Consider the following 21,118-nt stretch of genomic DNA (forward strand, 5'->3'; position numbering starts at 1 on the left):
ATATAGTTCGAGGGAGTAAAGTGCAGAGTGCACTGGTGAATATAGTTCGAGGGAGTAAAGTGAGTAAAGTGCAGAGTGCACTGGTGAATATAGTTCGAGTGAGTAAAGTGAGTAAAGTGCAGAGTGCACTGGTGAATATAGTTCGAGGGAGTAAAGTGAGTAAAGTGCAGAGTGCACTGGTGAATATAGTTCGAGGGAGTAAAGTGAGTAAAGTGCAGAGTGCACTGGTGAATATAGTTCGAGTGAGTAAAGTGAGTAAAGTGCAGAGTGCACTGGTGAATATAGTTCGAGTGAGTAAAGTGCGGAGTGCAGAATGGGTTGTATGGGGTGTGTATGTTGGGGGTTCCTGTAGAGATCACTGTATTGATAATGAGGGGTGTGCCTGTCCATTGCTGTTCAGCAGTCTGATGGCTCGGGGGAAGAAGCTGTCTCGAAACCGGCTGGTTCTTGACATGATGCTCCTGTATCTCCTGCCACTCGGCAACTGTGAGAACAGGCAGTGGCTCGGGTGGGTGGAGTCTTTTATAATCCTCCTGGTCATCCTCAGGCAGCGGCTGGTGTAAAGATCTTCAGATGCCCTTCCTCTTACGCAACCCTCCTATTTCTATCCGGGCTTGAGACCGGCACTGAGAGCACACTTAGTGCTGGGCTGTTTTTGGGCCATCTCCCCTGAGACATTAGCCTCTAAGCTTGAGGACTGGGTAATGATTTGTTAATTCGAAAATGAGGTGCTGATGTTAATCGGCTACCTCTGAGCTTGAGGACTGGATGATGATTGGTTAACTCTGAAATGAGGTGCTGATGGTAATTGGCTACCTCTAAGCTTGAGGACTGGGATTTGTTAACTCTAAAATGGGTTGGTAGATAGTGATTGGTTATTTCTTGAGTAAAAGCACTGATGGTTGATAAACTCCAAAAGAGAGTGCTTAGTGCTGATTGGTTAACTCTGAAATGGAGCATGATGGTAATTGGTTATCTCTGAGTAGGAGCTCTTATGTAGTACTTGGATACCTTAAAGTGTGAAGACTAGGTGTTGATTGGTTATCTGAGCGTGAGGGCTGGATGATGATTGGTTAACTCTGAAATGAGGTGCTGATGGTTACTGGCTACCTCTAAGCTGGAGGACTGGATGATGATCGGTTAACTCTAAAATGGGTAGATAGTAATTGGTTATGTTGTTGAGTGCGAGCACTGGTGGTGGTGGTTGGTAAACTATGTATAATCTAAGCTGTAGCCTAGTGGTTAAGGTACTGGACTAGTAATAAGTAAGAGCGTCTCCTAAACGCTTAGTGCTGATTGGTTAACTCTGAAATGGAGCGCGATGTAATTGGTTATCTCTGAGTAGGAGCTCTTATATAGTACTTGGATACCTTGAGGAGAGAAGGCTAGGTGTTGATTGGTTACCTGAGCCTGAGTGCTGGATGGTGATTGGTTAGCTCTGACTGAAGGAAACGGGAAGCTCTGGGCTTAAGTGTGTGCGCTAGTGATTTGTTACAGTCACACTGCGTGCGCCTGCTCGAGTAATAGTTCTTCATTTATAATCGACGCTTTTTAAATTTGCGGCGTTTCTTTGTTATCTAAGCGTGTTTGTTTTGTGTGGACGGGTAAACATGGGCTGCTTTTTCTCCAAAAAATCGAGAAGAAAATCCCCGGATAAGGACCCGGCTGTGAGGACAGAGAAGGAGGTGTCGAACAGGAACAGCGCTGCTGAAACCAACAACACCAGCGGTAACCAGGACCAGCCCAAACAATACAGCTGGGATACACGGGAGAAGGTGAGAAGAATTAGGGTTTGCTGTCTGAGCCATGCAGGACAAGCTTGACCACTGTTCTGACCAGGCCTGTGTGCAAACCTGTGGCTTAAATATTAGCTGGTTAATCATGTAAATAAACGAGCGCTTGTCGGTTCGATTGTAGTTTACGTAAACGCTGCTAATCTTCTTTAGCTCCACTTACCATATAGAAGCACTTTGTAGTTCTACAATTACTGACTGTAGTTCACCCTGTTTTTCAATGGTCAGGACCCCCACAGGACCACTACAGAGCAGATATTATTTAGGTGGTGGATTATTCTCAGCACTGCAGTGACACTGACATGGTGGTGGTGTGTTAGTGTGTGTTGTGCTGGTATGAGTGAATCAGACACAGCAGCGCTGCTGGAGTTTTTAAATACCGTGTCCACTCACTGTCCACTCTATTAGACACTCCTACCTAGTTGGTCCACCTTGTAGATGTAAAGTCAGAGACGGTCGCTCATCTATTGCTGCTGTTTGAGTTGGTCATCTTGTAGACCTTCATCAGTGGTCACAGGACGCTGCCAACGGGGCGCTGTTGGCTGGATATTTTTGGTTGGTGGACTATTCTCAGTCCAGCAGTGACAGTGAGGTGTTTAAAAACTCCATCAGCGCTGCTGTGTCTGATCCACTCATACCAGCACAACACACACTAACACACCACCACCAAGTCATTATCACTGCAGTGCTGCTGAGAATGATCCGCCACCCAAATACTGTAATACCTGCTCTGTGGTGGTCCTGACCATTGAAGAACAGAGTGAAAGCAGGCTAAAAATGTATGCAGAGAAACAGATGGACTACAGTCAGTAATTCTAGTGTAGAAACAAGGAGGTGGTTTTAATGTTATGGCTGATCAGTGTATGTAAACAGGGCGGCACGGTGGCTCAGTTGCCTCACAGCAAGAAGGTCCTGGGTTCGATCCCCAGGTGACACGGTCTGGGTCCTGGGTCTGTGTGGAGTTTGCATGTTCTCCCCGTGTCTGCGTGGATTTCCTCCCGAAGCCCCGGTTTCCTCCCACAGTCCAAAGACATGCAAGTGAGGTGAATTGGAGATACTAAATTGCCCATGAGTGTGTTCGTGAACTGATGAATCTTGTGTAATGAGTATCTACCTGTTCTGTCATGAATGTAACCAAAGTGTAAAACATGACGTTAAAATCCCAATAAATAAATGAATATTCATATGTAAACAACATGAAGATTGAATTCATTGTGACAAAGAGACTACACCTTCCATCACTGTTTTTAAATAGCTATAAACTATGCTAGATTTACCTAACGTATTTCACACCAGACATCCTGTTATAGGATTATAGGTAACTTTAGGTCCTGTCACTTATTTGTGTTACAGTGTGGGATTAACACATCAGTGCTCCCATCGAGAAGTTGTGCCAATCATGCGAGGCTGTACTTCCCTTATTGTAAATTGTGGTTGTCATTGTTTCTTTAGCCAAATATGGCAGATAATGTGGCATATAAACTCAGCAAAGTAAACATTTGTATAGCTGCTCATTAGTGTGAGTGCATTAATGATAATCTAGGGCAGATGGAGTGCCTTTATTTGTCAGATACATATACACATGTACAGTACAATCTGTACTTTTTTCCACAAATCTCAGTTTGTTTGTTTAAGCTGGGTTAAAGCACAGTCAGCCATTTTACGATGCACCTGGGGCCAAGAGTTTCAAGGGCCTTGCTCAACAGTCCAACAGTAGCTGCATTGGAAGGCCCACAGCTCTACCCACTAGGCAACCACTGTCCTAGTAGTGGTGTACTGAGTAAAACAACCCAGTAAACACAGTAGTTCAGGTGGAAACACCTTGAAGAAAGAGATCAGAACATTCAGGAAGTCTATAGTAACTTGTTTTACCACATTGTACAAGAGTAGTGAGTGGAAAATGATCCCAGAACACACAACAGTACAAACCTTCAAGCAGATGGCTCACATTAGAAGATCTTTACATTCATTGTAATTAGCAGACACACTTATCTAAACTGACTTACAATTGTGACCAAATACAATCCTAGTTATTAAAGGTCAAGGGCCTTGCTTATGTGCCCACCAGATTTAATCTGACAGTGGTGTGGCTTGAACTGGCAGCTTTCCAAACCCAGTCTGTTACCTCAACCGCTGTGCCACCACCTGCCCAGTTGCCATACCCTCATTGGATTTCACTTTGACAGCATGAAACAGAATCTATAGCAGAGCCTATAGTAGACGATCCCTCACTTTTAAACAATTTTTACACCCATCAGCGGGCGGCACGGTGGCTAAGTGGGTAGCACTGTCGCCTCACAGCAAGAAGGTCCTGGGTTCGATCCCCAGGTGTGGTGGTCCGGGTCCTTTCTGTGTGGAGTTTGCATGTTCTCCCCGTGTCCACGTGGGTGCTCCAGTTTCCTCCAACAGTCCAAAGACATGCAAGTGAGGTGAATTGGAGACACTAAATTGTTTAAGACTGTGTTCGATATAACCTTGTGAACTGATGAATCTTGTGTAATGAGTAACTACCTGTTCTGTCATGAATGTAACCAAAGTGTAAAACATGACGTTAAAATCCTAATAAACAAACAAACACCCATCAGCAGTGTTTATACGCTCAGGGCAATCTATGGTATCCAGATCTAGATGGCAAAACTTTAAAGATGAGACTCAAACTATTGAACTGTAATGACTGTAGTAGTCCAGTCTCTTAACCAATAAGCTATTGCTGCCCCAGTTTGACAATGATACATTTATATGTTTTTCTGTTATTCTATGTTTTTATACAGGCCTCCTTGCCAGACTACAAACTGTAAATGAGGCCTTAGGGTTCCTTATGCCTAGTTCACACTACACGATATTTGCCTTGATTTTTGCTCGCCGACTGGTCGGTGCTAGATTTGTGAACTACCCAACAACTCGATCCGAGCTCGGCGACCGAAGCGAGATTTCTAGCATGTTAGATATCTGGAACTGAGTTGCCCGACTGGCAATGAGTGCTATGTTGAACAGCCAATGAGAACGCAAGATACAGTGTGAGGGGAAACGCAGGGGAGGAGATGTAAAAAGGTGGGACAGGGGCATAATATAGTTTATATCAGAATACATCGACACACACACGTTTTACAGTATTTCTGACCTGATCGTTCTCTACAAAACACTGACGCTCCATTGCAAAAAATATTTATTAACCTCCAACTCACTATAGAACAATCCATGCTGTTCATGTAGCCAAATCCACTCAGATTCATTTATTTTTCCTCTTTGATTTTACTCTGCACATCAGCACACAAACTTTGTTCACTCGCTACTTGTTGACGTGCATTTTTGGACGTGATATCATTAAACCCCTCGTCACTTCTCGCGTTTGTTTTCGTGACAAAACGTAGTTTGGGAGACCAGAGAAGCTCGCCTGCGATTCCAGTTGGTGATAGATGGTGTAGTGTGAAACCCCCTATCACCGATCAGTCGTGTAGTGTGAAAGCCACACCGACTTGAAAGACTCCCGATTACAAGAGATCCAGTCGTGTAGTGTGAACTTGCCATTAGAAACAGTAGAATTGGGGGTTTGATTAATGAACTTGCAACCCAGCATTACAATTGGCTTAACTGACTGTGTTTTGCAGGTTGATCCCAAAGACTTCATGCTGACTGGTGTGAAGGATGCCACGGTGGGCCGATTGCCAGGAACCTTGAACGGGCAGCAGTTTGTTATTCAAGAATGTGAAAACTGTGACATTTACGTGCTCGACCATTCAGCCACGGTTACCGTTGACGACTGTGTGAACTGTCGCATAGTCCTCGGCCCCGTCAAAGGCAGCGTCTTCTTTCGAGACTGCAAAGACATTAAGTGCGTTCTAGCCTGCCAGCAGTTCCGCACGAGGGACTGCAAGAAAATGGACGTCTTTTTGTGCTGTGCCACTCAGCCCATTATCGAGTCTTCGACTGGCATGAAGTTCAGCTGTTTTCAGTACTATTACCCAGACTTGGCCTTTCACTTTAAAGATGCGGGACTGAGTATATTTAATAACAACTGGAGCAATATACATGACTTTACACCAGTTTCCGGAGAAACTAACTGGAGTCTGTTGCCAGAGGATGCCGTGGTGTCGGATTATGTTTCTTTTCCTGACTCCGAGTCAGAGTTCAAGAGTATACGTATCTCTGCTGATAGGAGCCGCAGTATCGTGCCCTTGACAAAAGGTGGGAGGCGAACGGAGAGTGAGGAGTCCTGCTTGTTTGTGTTCTTTGCTGGAGATTACGCCACAGCCAATGCACGCAAGCTCATTGACGAGGTAAGAGAAAATAATTTGTATAATAAAAAATTATCACTTACCTGCTTCAAATAAGACCTATAATTAAAATCTGAAAAAAAAGTGCCCAAATACTTGTGTTTCTGGTCAGATTGTGCACAATTAGGCTGCATCAGTCTGTAAGAACTGTGTTTTTACTATTCTATTCTTTTACTATTACTATTTTTACTATATTCCTTTGGGTAATTTAGTGTACAGCGGGGCTTACCTAAATAAAATATTGCCTTTTAAGGTGAAATAAAAATTCCATTATTGTACTGTATGTAAAACTACCAAGTCGATGTAATAAGGCTGCAAAATTAATGCATTAACACCAAGATAAGCTTTATAGTTTTTTACAGAATTAAGATGTACACTGATCAGCCATAACATTAAAACTACCTCCTTGTTTCTACACTCACTTTGTAGTTCTACAATTACTGACTGTAGTCCATCTATTTCTCTACATACCTTTTTAGCCTGCTTTCACGCTGTTCTTCAATGGTCAGGACCCCCACAGGACCACCACAGAGCAGGTATTATTTAGGTGGTGGATCATTCTCAGCACTGCAGTGACACTGACATGGTGGTGGTCATTCATTGCTGCTGTTCGAGTTGGTCATCTTTGAGATCTTCATCAGTGGTCACAGGATGCTGCCCACGGTGCACTGTTGGCTGGATATTTTTGGTTGGTGGACTATTCTCAGTCCGGCAGTGACAGTGAGGTGTTTAAAAACTCCATCAGCATTGCTGTGTCTGATCCACTCATACCAGCACAACACACACTAACACATCACCACCATGTCAGTGGTGGACTACAGTCAGTAATTGTAAAACTACAAAGTGCTTCTATATAGTAAGTGAAGCTGATAAAATGGACAGTGAGTGTAGAAACCAGGAGGTGGTTTTAATGTTATGGCCAATCGGTGTATATGATACACATAAGAAATAACAATACAGGACTATTTTAAAAAGAAAGCCAAAACTTAGTAGTCTTTAATAACCTATCCCTTCTGATTAGAGTCGTGGTAGGTCCAAAGATTATTCAGAAACACAGAGGTGGAAATCCATTGCAGGACATCAACATCTCACCCATTCATTAATTCACTCACTCATCCACATCTAGTGGGAATTTAAAGTCATCAAACTATTAACTGACATGGTTTTGGTAAACATAAGGTACCTTCATGTACTGACTTTCATACTGAAAACGGTAGAGAGAGAAAACAACTTAAAAATTCTCCAAACCAGAAATGGTTGTTTGTTGTTTTGGGTGGATCTAGACAGACATATTTGACACCCTTAACAGATTAAAAATGTAACTATTCATTTAACATTGTTTTAGTTGTTTTATATATATTTTGAATTGACTTTTTTTCAGGTACACACTTTTATTAAACACTCTACAGCCCTAAATGATGCCAAACATATTATCTATCGAAGCAAACCATTTAAGCACACTAATTAAATGATTTCTCAGTTACAGCGATGCTCTGATGCCACTCAGGTGAAATAGGCTAGCACACCAGAGCTGGAATTTTGAATACATCGTATCGTACCGAATCTCAGCTCTGCCATCCGTCTGGGCTGGGCGGCTATGTGAACAACGTTTGGCTGTTGTTCATCCAGGGAGGGAGCCGGATAGGGACCTCATAACTGGTGCAATTACGACCTCTGCTGGCTGATTGATGGCGTCTGCACAGAGTAGAGAAATAATGCATTGATCAGGGTGTGGCTCTACGTGCACAAGACTGATTCGCATATGAACTCGCCTCGTGCAGGTGAAAAGATGCAGTCGGCTACTGCTCCCGTGTCAGAGGTGCGTGTGTCAGTTCCAGTAGAGCACCGGTAGAGAGGAAGCGTAATGCAATTGGGTAAAATTGGACACGCTAAAAATCGGGAGAAAATGCATGATGCTCTGACTAATCGGGGTGTTGTAAATGAATTTTGGATAAGAATAGCCACAGATAGATCACATGTTCAGTTCATCGGAACATCCGTAATTTCCTCTTTAGAGTGCAGCTTTAGTGTTTTGTGGTGCTAATAAAAATACACACAAAGTCACTGTACAGAAAAAAAATCAGTTCCTCTGATGACCACACCCAGAGAGCTTTTTTTTTTTAAAAAGGAGAAGTTCATAATGCTTGTCAGATTGGTAATACTTTCAACATAGGCTTTGTTCTTACAAGTCGTGCCCAAAACTATTTGTGGGTCTCGGTACTTCAGTCTCAGTGTAGAAAAGGAAATGTATACTGACATCTGGCAGAGAAGTAAATATTTAATATACTTTCTTTGTAAAAGGGCCGTTATTATACACACACTTACTTAGTTTTACCCATATAATCCACTTGTTTTGTACCTTTATGTATTAAAAAGATCATCAATTACTTACGCCCATTTTTTTGCCATTTGTAAATTTATGACCGTTTTCATTGTCTGACCTTTAACATGTAAAATGTACAGGCCAGATTTCTGTCTTGAAATTAAACAGTTCTTTACAGGTTAGTTCTACTGGCTAGATCAAACTTTGCATTATTGGACTGTACATCTGTCAAAAAACAAGAACTGGCTCTAAGAGGAACTAAGGAAACTCAGTGTTTAAGTTCCACAGTCACAGTCACGACAGTTAAACTGAATGCATCAGCAAATTAAAAGGTTTTTCCATCCACTTATTTAACCCTTGTGTCCTGTTGACGTTGTCTTACCGCCTTGTTCTTTGGGATTCCAGAGACCCCAGTGTTGTGTAGGTAAAATAAAATACATTTAGTTTAAAATGAACCAAATTAATTAACCGAATGGACCAGGGAGAGAGAGAGATTTTATGAAGGGGTGTGTGAGTTGTATCTGACAGGGGTTGGGGGCATATCACAGAAATGTTTCACACCTGGCTGAGAAGGAGAAGTGAAATGATTAATAACTTAATTCAAAAAAGGTGATAAAGCCACTCGAGTGGCGCAGCGGTAAAAACACACGCTGTTCACCAGAGCTGAGATCTCGAATACATCGTATAGGCCTGTTGTTCAGATAAGGGGCGGGATTAAGCCGGATGGGGACTCTCTCTCAGACTAGTGCGATTACTGGTTGGTTGGTGGCGCCGGAGATGCACGGAGATGGGAAAGGAGTGCGGTAGAGGGTGTGGCTCTCCGTACACAGCGCTGTACTGCACTGCACTGCACTCGTGAATTGTAGGTGATAAGATGTTCGATTGCTGTGCACGTGTCGGAGGGGACGTGGAGGCAATTATGGTGTTAATGATCAGGTGCTCATTCATTAATTCATGGGCCAAATGGCAAGAAAACACCCCAGACAAGTCGGCAGTCCCACACAGGGCACACAAACACACATTTAACACACTCACACTTAGGGTCATTTCTAGTAGCTCCAATTAACCTGATGCCCACACAGGCACTGGGAGCACATGCCAACTCCACACAGAAAGGACCCTGACCTCCCTGCTGTGGAATTGAACCCAGGCTTGTCTTGCTGTGAGGTGACAGTGCTTCACACTGTGCCACCCTAGTTAGGTGTTTGGCCTGTGTAATTGTGAATAAGGAGGCATTGTCATCCTGGTAGAGATGACTCACATCAGATGGAATTGTCCTATTATATCAGGTGATCAGTCAGAAATTTGCATTGTATTGATTTGCATTGAAAGACGTGTGGACGAAACCATGCCAGTGAAATTCCTTTGCAGTGTCTTATGTCTCCACTCCTTAAATTTGTCACTTCTCTAGTCTCTTGATTTTGACCTTCATAATTTAGTTGACTGCACAGTTTTATTAATTGAGTATAAGAACACTGAGACTGTACCATGACCCTTACATTTTATTAATAGATTAGATTAGATTCAACTTTATTGTCATTGTGCAGAGTAAACAAGTACAAAGCCAACGAAATGCAGTAGCATCTAATCAGGAGTGCAAGATAGAGATTATTTACATATATTACAGTTAAAGTGCAGAAGTGACCAGATAAGTGAAATGAGGAGACATATAAGAATATTAACCAGATGATGTTGATATTAAACAGATAATGATGATTATACTGTACAGTGTATAGACTAATATGTATTTACAGAGTAATGAAAGGTGACTAAAGTGGCTACATGAATGGGTAATGACTGAGAATAAAGTGAAGTATATAAGTATAGCAGATATATACAGTATATACATTATTGTTGTGCTGGTGTAAACAGTGCAAAAGTGCCATGTGCAAATTATAAAATACTGATGGTATGTACAGGTGAGATGATACATTTGTAAAAAGTACAGAGTTCAGTGTGGTACAGAGTGCAGTGATATTTTTACATTGGTGTGTTAGAGTTTAGCAGAGTAACAGCCTAGTAACAGGAAAAAGGCTCTTCCTGAGTCTGCTGGTACGAGAGCGGAGGCTCCTGTAACGCCTGCCAGACGGAAGCAAGGTGAGATACCAAATGACTATATAATTTTTTGTTTTGACATTGTATGTGTGTTTGTGTGTTATTGCCTCAGACAACCACCAAAGGTTTTGTCCTTATCCAGACCAAAGAGGTCTCGATGCGTCCTGAAGATGTGACCAGAGTGTTCAAGAACAATGCAGAGGAACTTGTTGAATGGACCTCAAAAGGTAAAGATCTTTTTGGCAGTAGATTTTTGAAATAATTTCTAAATAATCTATAAATAAAACTTTCAGGCCTCTCTAAAACTAAAAGATGAGGAATTTCACCTTTTAGCACAACAACGACCTAAAGCATACCTCCACATCAAAAAAAAGAATGGCATGGGCCGCTCAGGTGGCGCAGCAGTAAAAACATACATCCGAATACATCGTATCGAATCTCAGCTCTGCCTGCTGGCTAAGGCTGAGCGGCCACATGAACAACTATTGGCCTGTTGTTCAGATATGGGCGGGGCTAAGCCGGATGGGGTCTCTCTCTCAAGACTGGTGCAATTACGACCTCTGCTGGCTGATTGATGGCATCTGCACAGAGATGAGAAAAGAGTGCTCTAAGGGTGTGTCTCTCCGTACACAACACTGAGCTGCACTGCACTTGTCAAAGTGTCGGTGGGGGTGTAGGTTAGCTTTGTTCTCAATCAGAGCAGGGATCGGCATTGTTGGAGAGGAAGCATGATGCAATCGGGCAATTGGGGAGAAAATGCATTAAAAAAAAAATATTATATATATATATACTGTATATACTGTATATATATATATATATATATATAATTTACATAATTAAATTTTATATATAAAGAATGGTATCACCAGAATTAGAAGTTTTAAAATGAACCAGAGCCCAGACTTGAGCCTAATTCTTATAGAATCAAAATGAATTGTCATACAATCAAATGATGCATTATATATTACGTAATCATATTACATGCACACTTTTTATTTCCCCCCCTAAAACATTTCAGTTTGTTTGTAATTGAATTGTACAGATTGTATAGATCACATTGAAGGTGAAAAGTTTTCATATCATTTTTATGCATGTAGTAACAATTATTGGCATTTTTCAAACAATGCTACAGAACCTAGACTATTATTATTTCAGTGTTGATCTTGTCTTAGCAACATGCCTGCACACTTTAAATTACAATGAGCAGGATGTTGAGGTTTGAGCACGTAGTTAGGCACAGTCCAACCTGCGAACTATCTAATAAACCTAGAATAGAAAGGTCGGGTGTAGGTGAACATAGTTACCAATATAGAATCGTACAGTGCTGATGGAAAACCTTAAAAGGGTTGAGGCCTATTTTGTGAAACTGTTGGGAAAACTTGTAAATGTGTTGTGGATAAATAATAGTGATGCTGATACACCTACAGTGTCCATGGAAAATCTTCAAATCCCTTTGAAAAAGTCAATAGTTTTTTACAGCATAAAATCAGCACTCACAAAAATATCTTTCTTCTGATTTATTTACACATTTTGCCGTACAACATTTAGGTAATCAGAAAGGAGGACACACATCTGAAAAACTAGAATAACAGATTTGGACAAGTCATCAATCTTGTGCTTTAGTACTTTAGAGCCACATTTTGCTTTAAATACAGCCATCAATCTGTTTTAATATGCTCGACTAGCTTTGCATTTGGGAAATATTTGCTCATTATTCCTGGCAGAATTGTTTGAGTTCAGTCAAATTTTCATGCTGACTAGCCATGCACTGCTTCCACCGGTGCCGATCCCTGCTCTGATTGAGGAGAACGAAGCTAACCCACGCCCCCTCCGACACGTGGGCAGCATGCCGTATCTATCTTATCACCTACACTTTGACGAGCGCAGTGCAGCTCAGCGTTGTGTACGGAGAGACACACCCTGACAGCACTCTTTTCTCATCTCTGTGCAGGTGCCATCAATCAGACAGCAGATTCGTAATTGCACCAGTCATGAGAGAGAGACCCCATCCGGCTTAGTCCCACCCATATCTGAACAACAGGCCAATAGTTATTTATGTGGCCGCTCAGCCTAGCCAGCAGGCAGAGCTGAGATACGATACGATGTATTGGAGATCCAGCTCTGGTTCCAGCATGTGTGTTTTTCGTTGCACCACTTGAACGGCCCACGCACTGCTCTCTTTACGTCCATCCACAGATTTTCTATCAGATTTTGGTGAGGAAGACTGGGGTATTTACAAGGTTATTCAAACACGGTCATGGACAATTTAGTGTCCCCAATGCTCTGGTGAAGACCGTGGCTTCATTTTGGTCACTGCTGCTGCCTGTTGCAGCCCAGCCCAGTTAACAGGTTGTAAAACAGTTCTACAGTACTTCTGCTTTAGCCTTTGTCACTTTGCAAAAAGATTTACTAGAAATTATTGCATGACACCCACAAGCAACAATATGTGCACAAATAGATCACACAAAAATCCAAATTCTCATCCAAAATAAGGACTAATTGGTGTATAAGTGAAAAATTCGGGGTTTTATCTGTTAGCTTATACACCAACCAGGCATAAAATTAAGACCACTGGGAAGAAGGCAAGCTGGCGGAGGCAATGTAATGCTTTGGGCAATGTTCTGCTGGGAAACCTTGGGTCCTGCCATCCATGTGAATGTTACTTTGACACGTACCACCAACATAAGCATTGCTGCAGACCATGTACACCCTTTCATGAAAACGGTATTCCCTCATGGCTGTGGCCTCTTTCAGCAGGAAAATGCGCCCTGCCACAAAGCAAAAATGCTTCAGGAACAGTTTGAGGAGCACAACATTGAGTTTGAGGTGTTGACTTGTCCTCCAAATTCCCCAGATCTCAATCCAATCGAGCATCTGCGGGATGTCCCATCCATGGAGGCCTCACCTCACAACTGACAGAAGTTAAAGGATCTGCTGCTAACATATTGGTGCCAGATACCACAGCACACCTTCAGAGGTCCAGTGGAGTCCATGCCTCAACAAGTCAGGGCTGTTTTGGCAGCAAAAGGGGGACCAACACAATATTAGGAAGGTGGTCATAATGTTATGCCTAATCGGTGTACAGTCAACACTTATGAACTTAATTGGTTCTGAAGGGCTGTTCTTAAGTCAAAATGTTCATATGTTAAACCTATTTTTCCCATAAGAAATCATGTACTGTAAATAGAATTAAACACACCAACCAACCCCCCCCCCCTTACCTAACCTCTCTAATGTCTTAAATGCTCTTTTTTTTTATAAATACAAGGATATTTTCCCTTAATCTTAAATTATAGAAGACATTCCTGTAATAAACAATAATAAACAACAATACACAGTAGTGCTGTACATAAACACACAGTAGTGCTGTACATAAACACACATCACATTTCATACACCATAATACACCATCACATACACCAGAATAAATTTCCTTCTTTTTTTTATAAAATGTATCTACCAGAAACAACAATAACTCTCATATTTCTCTATTATTTCCTTCTTTATTTCAATAGTGTTGTATTTTGTAGGTGTAATTGCATGAAAGAAAGAATACTTTACTGAGCCGAATTCCTTCTTCTCTCTCACTCACTGTCCCCTCTGTCTGATACACAGTGACAGCTACTGGCAGGAGTAATTATACAACAACAAATGGTGATTTTTTTTCATTTTCTCAGCTCTGCGCTTCCTCTGCACCTTATTTGGGGACATTTTAATATTGAAAACACCGGAAAAACACCGTCCGTTGTACGAATGTTCGCTCACTCATATACAGACCCATTCCAAAAAATTTGAATATCATGGAAAAGTTGATTAATTTCCATAATTCCATTCCAAGAGTTAAACTTTCATAGATTATAGATTCAGGGCCCACAATTTAAACGATTTCAAGTGTTTATTTATTTATTTTTACATAATTTGGGCTTCCATCTCATAAAACCCACGAAAACAGGATTTCAAAAAATTAGAATACTGTGGAGAAATCAGCCCAAACTACTTCTCAGTTTTTGCAGAAAAAAAAAAGAAATTAGGATCAAATCAATCAAAATATGGTACTTTCAAAACGATATGTCAATCTTCAATACTTGGTTGGGAATCCCTTTGCTTTAATCACTGCCTCGATGCGACGTGGCATTGAGGCAATCAGCCTGTGGCATTGTCTGGGAGTTATGGAAGCCCAGATTTCCTTGATTCTTGCTGTCAGCTCTTCTTTGTTGTTGGGTCTTATGGCCCTCATTTTCCTCTTGAGAATACCCCATAGATTTTCAATGGGGTTTAGGTCCGGCGAGTTGGCTGGCCAGTCAAGCACTGTGATGGCATGGGCATCAAACCAGGCTTTGGTGCTTCTGGCGGCATGGGCAGGGGCCAGGTCCTGCTGGAAGATGGAATCTGCATCTCCATACAGATCCTCAGCAGAAGGAATCATGAAGTCCTCTAAAACATTCAGGTAGACTGTTGCGGTGACCTTGGATTTAAGAAAGCAGAGTTTACCAACACCTGCACCAGACATTGCACCCCAAATCATGACTGACTGTGGTTATTTCACACTGGACCTCAAGCAGTTTGGGTTCTGTTCCTCACCTGTCTTCGTCCAAACCCTTGGACCTTGATTCCCGAATGAAAGGCACACTTTACTTTCATCGGAAAAGAGGACCTTGGACCACTGGCCAACGGTCCAGCCCTTCTTCTCCTTGGCCCAGTTGAGACGCTTCCTACGTTGGCTCAGGTTCAGAAGTGGCTTGACCCGAGGAACCCGGCAGTTGTAGCCCATCTCCCGGATGCGTCTGAATGTGGTGGTTTTTGAAGCTGTGACTCCTGCCTCATTCCACTCTTTCTGGATCTCTGCCAGATTCTTGAATCTTCTCTTTTTGATAATCCGCTGAAGCCCACGGTCATCTCTTTTGCTGGTGCATCTTCTCCTGCCACATTTTGTCCTTCCACTAGACTTTCCATTGATATGCTTGGACACAGCACTCTGTGAACAGCCAGCCTCCTTAGCTGTGAACTTTTGTGGCTTACCCATCCTATGGAGGGTATCAATGATGGTCTTCTGGCCAGTTGTTAGGTCTGCAGTCTTCCCCATATTGAACCGAACTGAGACAATTGAACCAAACTGAAGCAATTTAATGACACCTGGGGAAACCTGTGCAGGTGCTTTGAGTTTAGTAGGTGATTAGTGTGTCACACTCAGTTTAAAACATTCATGCCCTGCAAAATTTGGGCTGATTTCTCCACAGTATTCTAATTTTTTGAAATCCTGTTTTCGTGGGTTTTATGAGCTGGAAGCCCAAATTATGTAAAAATAAACAAATAAATACTTGAAATCGTTTAAATTGTGGGCCCTGAATCTATAATCTATGAAAGTTTAACTCTTGGAATGGAATTATGGAAATAAGTCAACTTTTCCATGATATTCTAATTTTTTGGAATGGGTCTGTATATACTGTATATAGAGAGTGAGAGACGCTTGGAGTCAACTTGTTCGTGACGTCACGTGTTTCGTGAATTTCGGTTTGTAATCCGAAATGTTCGTATAGTAAACCGTTCGTAACTCTAGGGTCGACTGTATGTCTTAACAAAAAGTGATTTTTGTATCTGCAGGTCCTGTGGTGGCCCTTGAGCTAAATGGGGACGGTGTAGTGGAGGCTTGTAGAGGCATTGCTAGTGAGGTTTTCGATGGAACAAAGGTAAATAACTGGGTTTATATCAGTCAGCACAGAATACATTATGCTGAACAGTTTTTGACCCACTTTGTTTTTCTATTTTTGTAGGTGTTCGTTTCTGAGAATAAAAGTTCAGCTTCACAGGATATTGACAACTTTTTCAACTTTGCTGACATGCAGATGGGGATGTAAAATGAATGAAAACAAACGTATGTTTAATAATGTTAGGCAAAAAAAGAGTTTTTCTTATTTGTGGAGTAATGAAGTGGATGTAGAACTACTTGTGTGTCAATTTTAAACGACTTTTTACTTTTAATCGAGTAATTAGTGCTGTTAAATATTTTAAATACTTTGCTGTTTATTCCATTCATTGTTTGTCGTGTCCAGTTACCCTGATTGCGTCCTCTATACTGATTCAACCCTTCACGGCTGACTGAGGACGCCTCTCAACTAACATACGCCCCCTCCGGCACATACAGTCAGTACAGACCGCATTTTTCACCTGCACGAGTCGAGTTCATACACCGACGGGCACTGTGTACAGAGGGCCACACTCCCATCAGCATTATTCCTCAGCCCTGTGCAGGCGCCATCAGTCAGCCAGCAGGGGCCGCAGTCGCACCAGTTATGAGGACCTATGATCCGACTTTTTACCCTCTAACCCTGAACAACAGCCAATCGTTGTTCATGCTGCCGCCCAACCCAGTCGGAAGGCAGAGCTGAGATTCGACACGATGTATTCGAAACCCCAACTCTGGTGTGCTAGTGTACTTTACCGCTGCGCCATGCAAAACTAAGCAATAGATCAAGCTGGCTGTAAGAACCTGTGGCTGAATATTACCATGATTATTGGCAATCAACCTAAAAATACATTACACAGTGAAGAAATTTATTATTAATTTATTGTCTTTTGAAGTAATACTGGAAATACATGCTGTTCCTACTGTTTTTAATTTGTTATAATTTTATAAACTGTTATGATTTTAGTTTTGATCAGTAATGTGTATTTTCTTCTAAAATCAGGAATCATGCATGTAATGGCTGTTTGTTGTTAATGAAATTTTAGAATATATTTGGACACACTGAAGTTTTCACGTTTATGCTGCATATGTTGAGACAAATCAACTTTTTATCTGTATTATTTGTAAAATAGTTATGATTTAAGACTATTCTAAAGTGATCTAGTGTCAGATTGAAATGAATGTATTTTGCTGTCTTTTACATCCCCTCTATTTTTGTACAAGTGTTTTTTTTTTTTGTCTTATGACCAAAACCAGTTTTACTTGTACAAATAAGACAAATGTCTCACATTGTACTTTTGTACTTTAATGTTTATATAATGCAGTTTTGTAGAAATGATTGTACACTGAATATTCAATATATTATTTAAAAAAACTGAGTGGCTTTTTTTTCTTCTTTTTTTTCTGTTTGTTTGTTTGTTTGTTTGTTTGTTTGTTTGTTTGTTTGTTTATGCATTTTCTCCCCTTTTTCTCGCTTTTAGCGCGTCCAATTGCCCAAATGCGTCATGCTTCCTCTCCGATCCCTGCTCTGATTGAGGAGAACGAAGCTAACCCACGCCCCCTCCGACACGTGGGCAGCATGCCGTATGCATCTTATCACCTACACTTTGACGAGTACAGTGCAGCTCAGCGTTGTGTACGGAGACACACCCTGAGAGCACTCTTTTCTCATCTCTGTGCAGGCGCCATCAATCAGCCAGCAGATTCGTAATTGCACCTGTCATGTGAGAGAGACCCCAGACCCCATCCTGCTTAGTCCCGCCCATATCTGAACAACAGGCCAATCGTTGTTTATGTGGCCGCTCAGCTATAGCCGGTATTCGAGATCCCAGCTCTGGTTTCAGCGTGTGTTTTTACCACTGTGTCACCTGAGCGGCCCAACTGAGTGGCTTTTTACTGTGTTTTATTAAAACTACTTTGCAGTAAAACAGTATTTCAGTAATATCCAGCTACCCATGATGACAAAGTCTCTTGTAGACCAAAGCCCCTAGTTGAAGGAAGACCATGGTGTGCTTTGCAGGGCTGTCTGAAGCAAACTCAGATAAGTCATAGTGTTTTGCTGTTTATTAAAGAAATGGAAGACACTCTATCTATTTTCTTGGCTGCTCCCGTTAGGGGTTGCCGGTGGATCTTGATCCGCATTATTGATTTGACACAGTTTTTACGCCGGATGCCCTTCCTTACACAACCCTCCCTATTTATCCGGGCTTGGGACCGGCACTACAATGCACTGGTTTATGCATCCTAGCGGCTAAGTACCTATAGAACAATTCAGTGTCCCAAATTAGCCTGGCTGCATGTTTTTGGACTGTGGGAGGAAACCTGAGCACCTGGGGGAAACCCACGCAGACACAGGGAGAACATGCAAACTCCGCTCAGAAAGGACCCAGACCGCCCCACCTGGGGATCGAACCCAGGATCTACCCACCTAGCCACTGTGCCGCCCAAGGTTGGTAGTACACTAGCATAAGAAAATGATCTGGCCACAAAATTTGTCTTGAACCTTGTTGAGTATTTTTGTATTGGGGAAGATATGACAAAAATAATTGAGTAATGACCTGGGGGGCACAACTAGTACTGTGTGTGCCACAATGTTGCTCCTTAGGCTCTGGGTTTGATCATTTGTCGCTGCTTAATGTCTGTGATGAGCTTTATATTGATGGGCTATTATTGTCTCCATGTCCACAATGGTTTTCTTTTGGACCTCTGGTTTTCTTTCACCATATAAAAACATGCATAAGGTCTCTGTAAAATTGCTTCTACAGCATGAGTAAGTGAATGGGTAAATGTGTGAGCCCCTGGGATAAGTTGGTGCCCTGACCAGTATGTATTCCTGCCTTGTACCAAGTGTTTTCAAATGGTGGTTGACTTACCAGGACCCAAACCAACATTGTGTTTAAATGAAAGCAACAGCAAACTGCATCTCCCATTCTTACTTTCATTAATACATTAAATCATGGAGACTTTCATGTAATTACCCAAAACAAAGACGTATTTAATTATTTCTATATTTATATGATTAAAAGAACAGTGAACAGGACTCAAACAGAAGACAGATTGTTCTGGAGAAACACTATATATATGCTTAATATACTGTATATAATATATACTAGCACTTAATAATAATTTCAAAATTTTTGGCGTTCAGATGTTCACTTTTATACACTGGTGCCTACTTGTGTCCAGTCTGAGACCTTGAGTAAATTGCTTTGCCTGCAGAGTATTTTTTTGTAACAAATGAATTTGGCATGAAATGCCCTGGGAACCTTGTTGATATTCAGGCCATTATGGACTCTGTGGTGTTCCTAAAGATTATAAAGAAACATCTGAAAGCCTCTACAAGGAAATTAAAATTAGGTTGTGGTTAGATTGTGCAGGAAGACGATTATCAAAAAGTACCTTAAATAAATGAAGTTAATGCCAAGGTTATTTCAGTCACCTGACTTACACCCCACTGATTAACTTTTGAATGAGCTAACGGGTCCTTGTGAGAGGACCTACACTGATCAGCCATAACATTAAAACCACCTCCTTGTTTCTACACTCACTGTCCATTTTATCAGCTTCACTTACCATATAGAAGCACTTTGTAGTTCTACAATTACTGACTGTAGTCCATCTGTTTCTCTGCATGCTTTGTTAGGTACTTTCATGCTGTTCTTCAATAGTCAGGACTCTCCCAGGACCACTACAGAGTAGGTATTATTTGGGTGGTGGATCATTCTCAGCACTGCAGTGATACTGACGTGGTGGTGTGGTAGTGTGTGTTGTGCTGGTATGAGTGGATCAGACACAGCAGCGCGGCTGGAGTTTTTAAACACCTCACTGTCACTGCTGGACTGAGAATAGTCCACCAACCAAAAACATCCAGCCAACAGCGCCCTGTGGGCAGCGTTCTGTGACCACTGATGAAGGTCTAGAAGATGACCAACTCAAACAGCAGCAATAGCAAAAGCAATCGTCTCTAACTTTACATCTACAAGGTGGACCAACTAGGTAGGAGTGTCTAATAGAGTGGACAGTAAGTGGACACGGCATTTAAAAACTCCAGCAGTGTCTGATCCACTCATACCAGCACAACACACACTAACACATCACCACCATGTCAGTGTCACTGTGTCAATGATCCACCACCTAAATAATACCTGCTCTGTGGTGGTCCTGTGGGGGTCCTGACCATAGAAGAACAGCATGAAAGTACCTAACAAAGCATGCAGAGAAACAGATGGACTACAGTCAGTAATTGTAGAATTGCAAAGTGCTTCTACAGTGGGGCCAAAAAGTATTTAGTCAGCCACTGATTGTGCAAGTTCTTCTACTTAGAAAGATAAGAGAGGTCTGTAATTTTCATCATAGCTACACTTCAACTATGAGAGACAAAATGAAAAAAAAAATCCAGGAAATCACATTGTAGGATTTTTAAAGAATTTATTTGTAAATTATGGTGAAAAATAAGTATTTGGTCAATAACAAAAGTTCAACTCAATACTTTGTAACATAACCTTTGTTGGCAATGACAGAGGTGAAACGTTTCCTGTAAGTCTTCACCAGGTTTGCACACACTGTAGCTGGTATTTTGGCCCATTCCTCCATGCAGATCTCCTATAGAGCAGTGATGTTTTGGGGCTGTCGCTGGGCAACACGGACTCCACAAATTTTCTATGGGGTTGAGGTCTGGAGACTGGCTAGGCCACTCCAATACCTTGAAATGCTTTTTACGGAGCCACTCCTTCGTTGCCCGAGCGGTGTGTTTGGGATCATTGTCATGCTGGAAGACCCAGCCACGTTCCATCTTCAATGCTCTCACTGATGGAAGGAGGTTTTGGCTTAAAATCTCACGATACATGGCCCCGTTCATTCTACCCTTAACACGGATCAGTCGTCCTGTCCCCTTTGCAGAAAAACAGCCCCAAAGCATGATGTTTCCACCCCCATGCTTCACAGTAGGTATGGTGTTCTTGGGTTCTTCTTCTTCCTCCAAACACGACGA

The 21,118-nt window shown here is 41.8% G+C and overlaps 1 protein-coding gene across 1 annotated transcript; it reads left to right on the forward strand.

Annotated features, from left to right (window-relative positions):
• Positions 1-1,521: 1,521 nt before the first annotated feature.
• Positions 1,522-17,471, forward strand: rp2 (RP2 activator of ARL3 GTPase). Its single transcript, XM_062997977.1, has 5 exons — positions 1,522-1,775; positions 5,402-6,070; positions 10,558-10,672; positions 16,047-16,132; positions 16,217-17,471. The coding sequence occupies exons 1-5, from the start codon at positions 1,611-1,613 to the stop codon at positions 16,298-16,300; spliced, it is 1,119 nt and encodes a 372-aa protein (XP_062854047.1). The 5' UTR covers positions 1,522-1,610; the 3' UTR covers positions 16,301-17,471.
• The last annotated feature ends 3,647 nt before the right edge of the window (positions 17,472-21,118 follow it).

The sequence above is a fragment of the Trichomycterus rosablanca genome, chromosome 6 (assembly GCF_030014385.1).
Source record: "Trichomycterus rosablanca isolate fTriRos1 chromosome 6, fTriRos1.hap1, whole genome shotgun sequence".
In the NCBI taxonomy this organism is placed as follows: domain Eukaryota; kingdom Metazoa; phylum Chordata; class Actinopteri; order Siluriformes; family Trichomycteridae; genus Trichomycterus; species Trichomycterus rosablanca.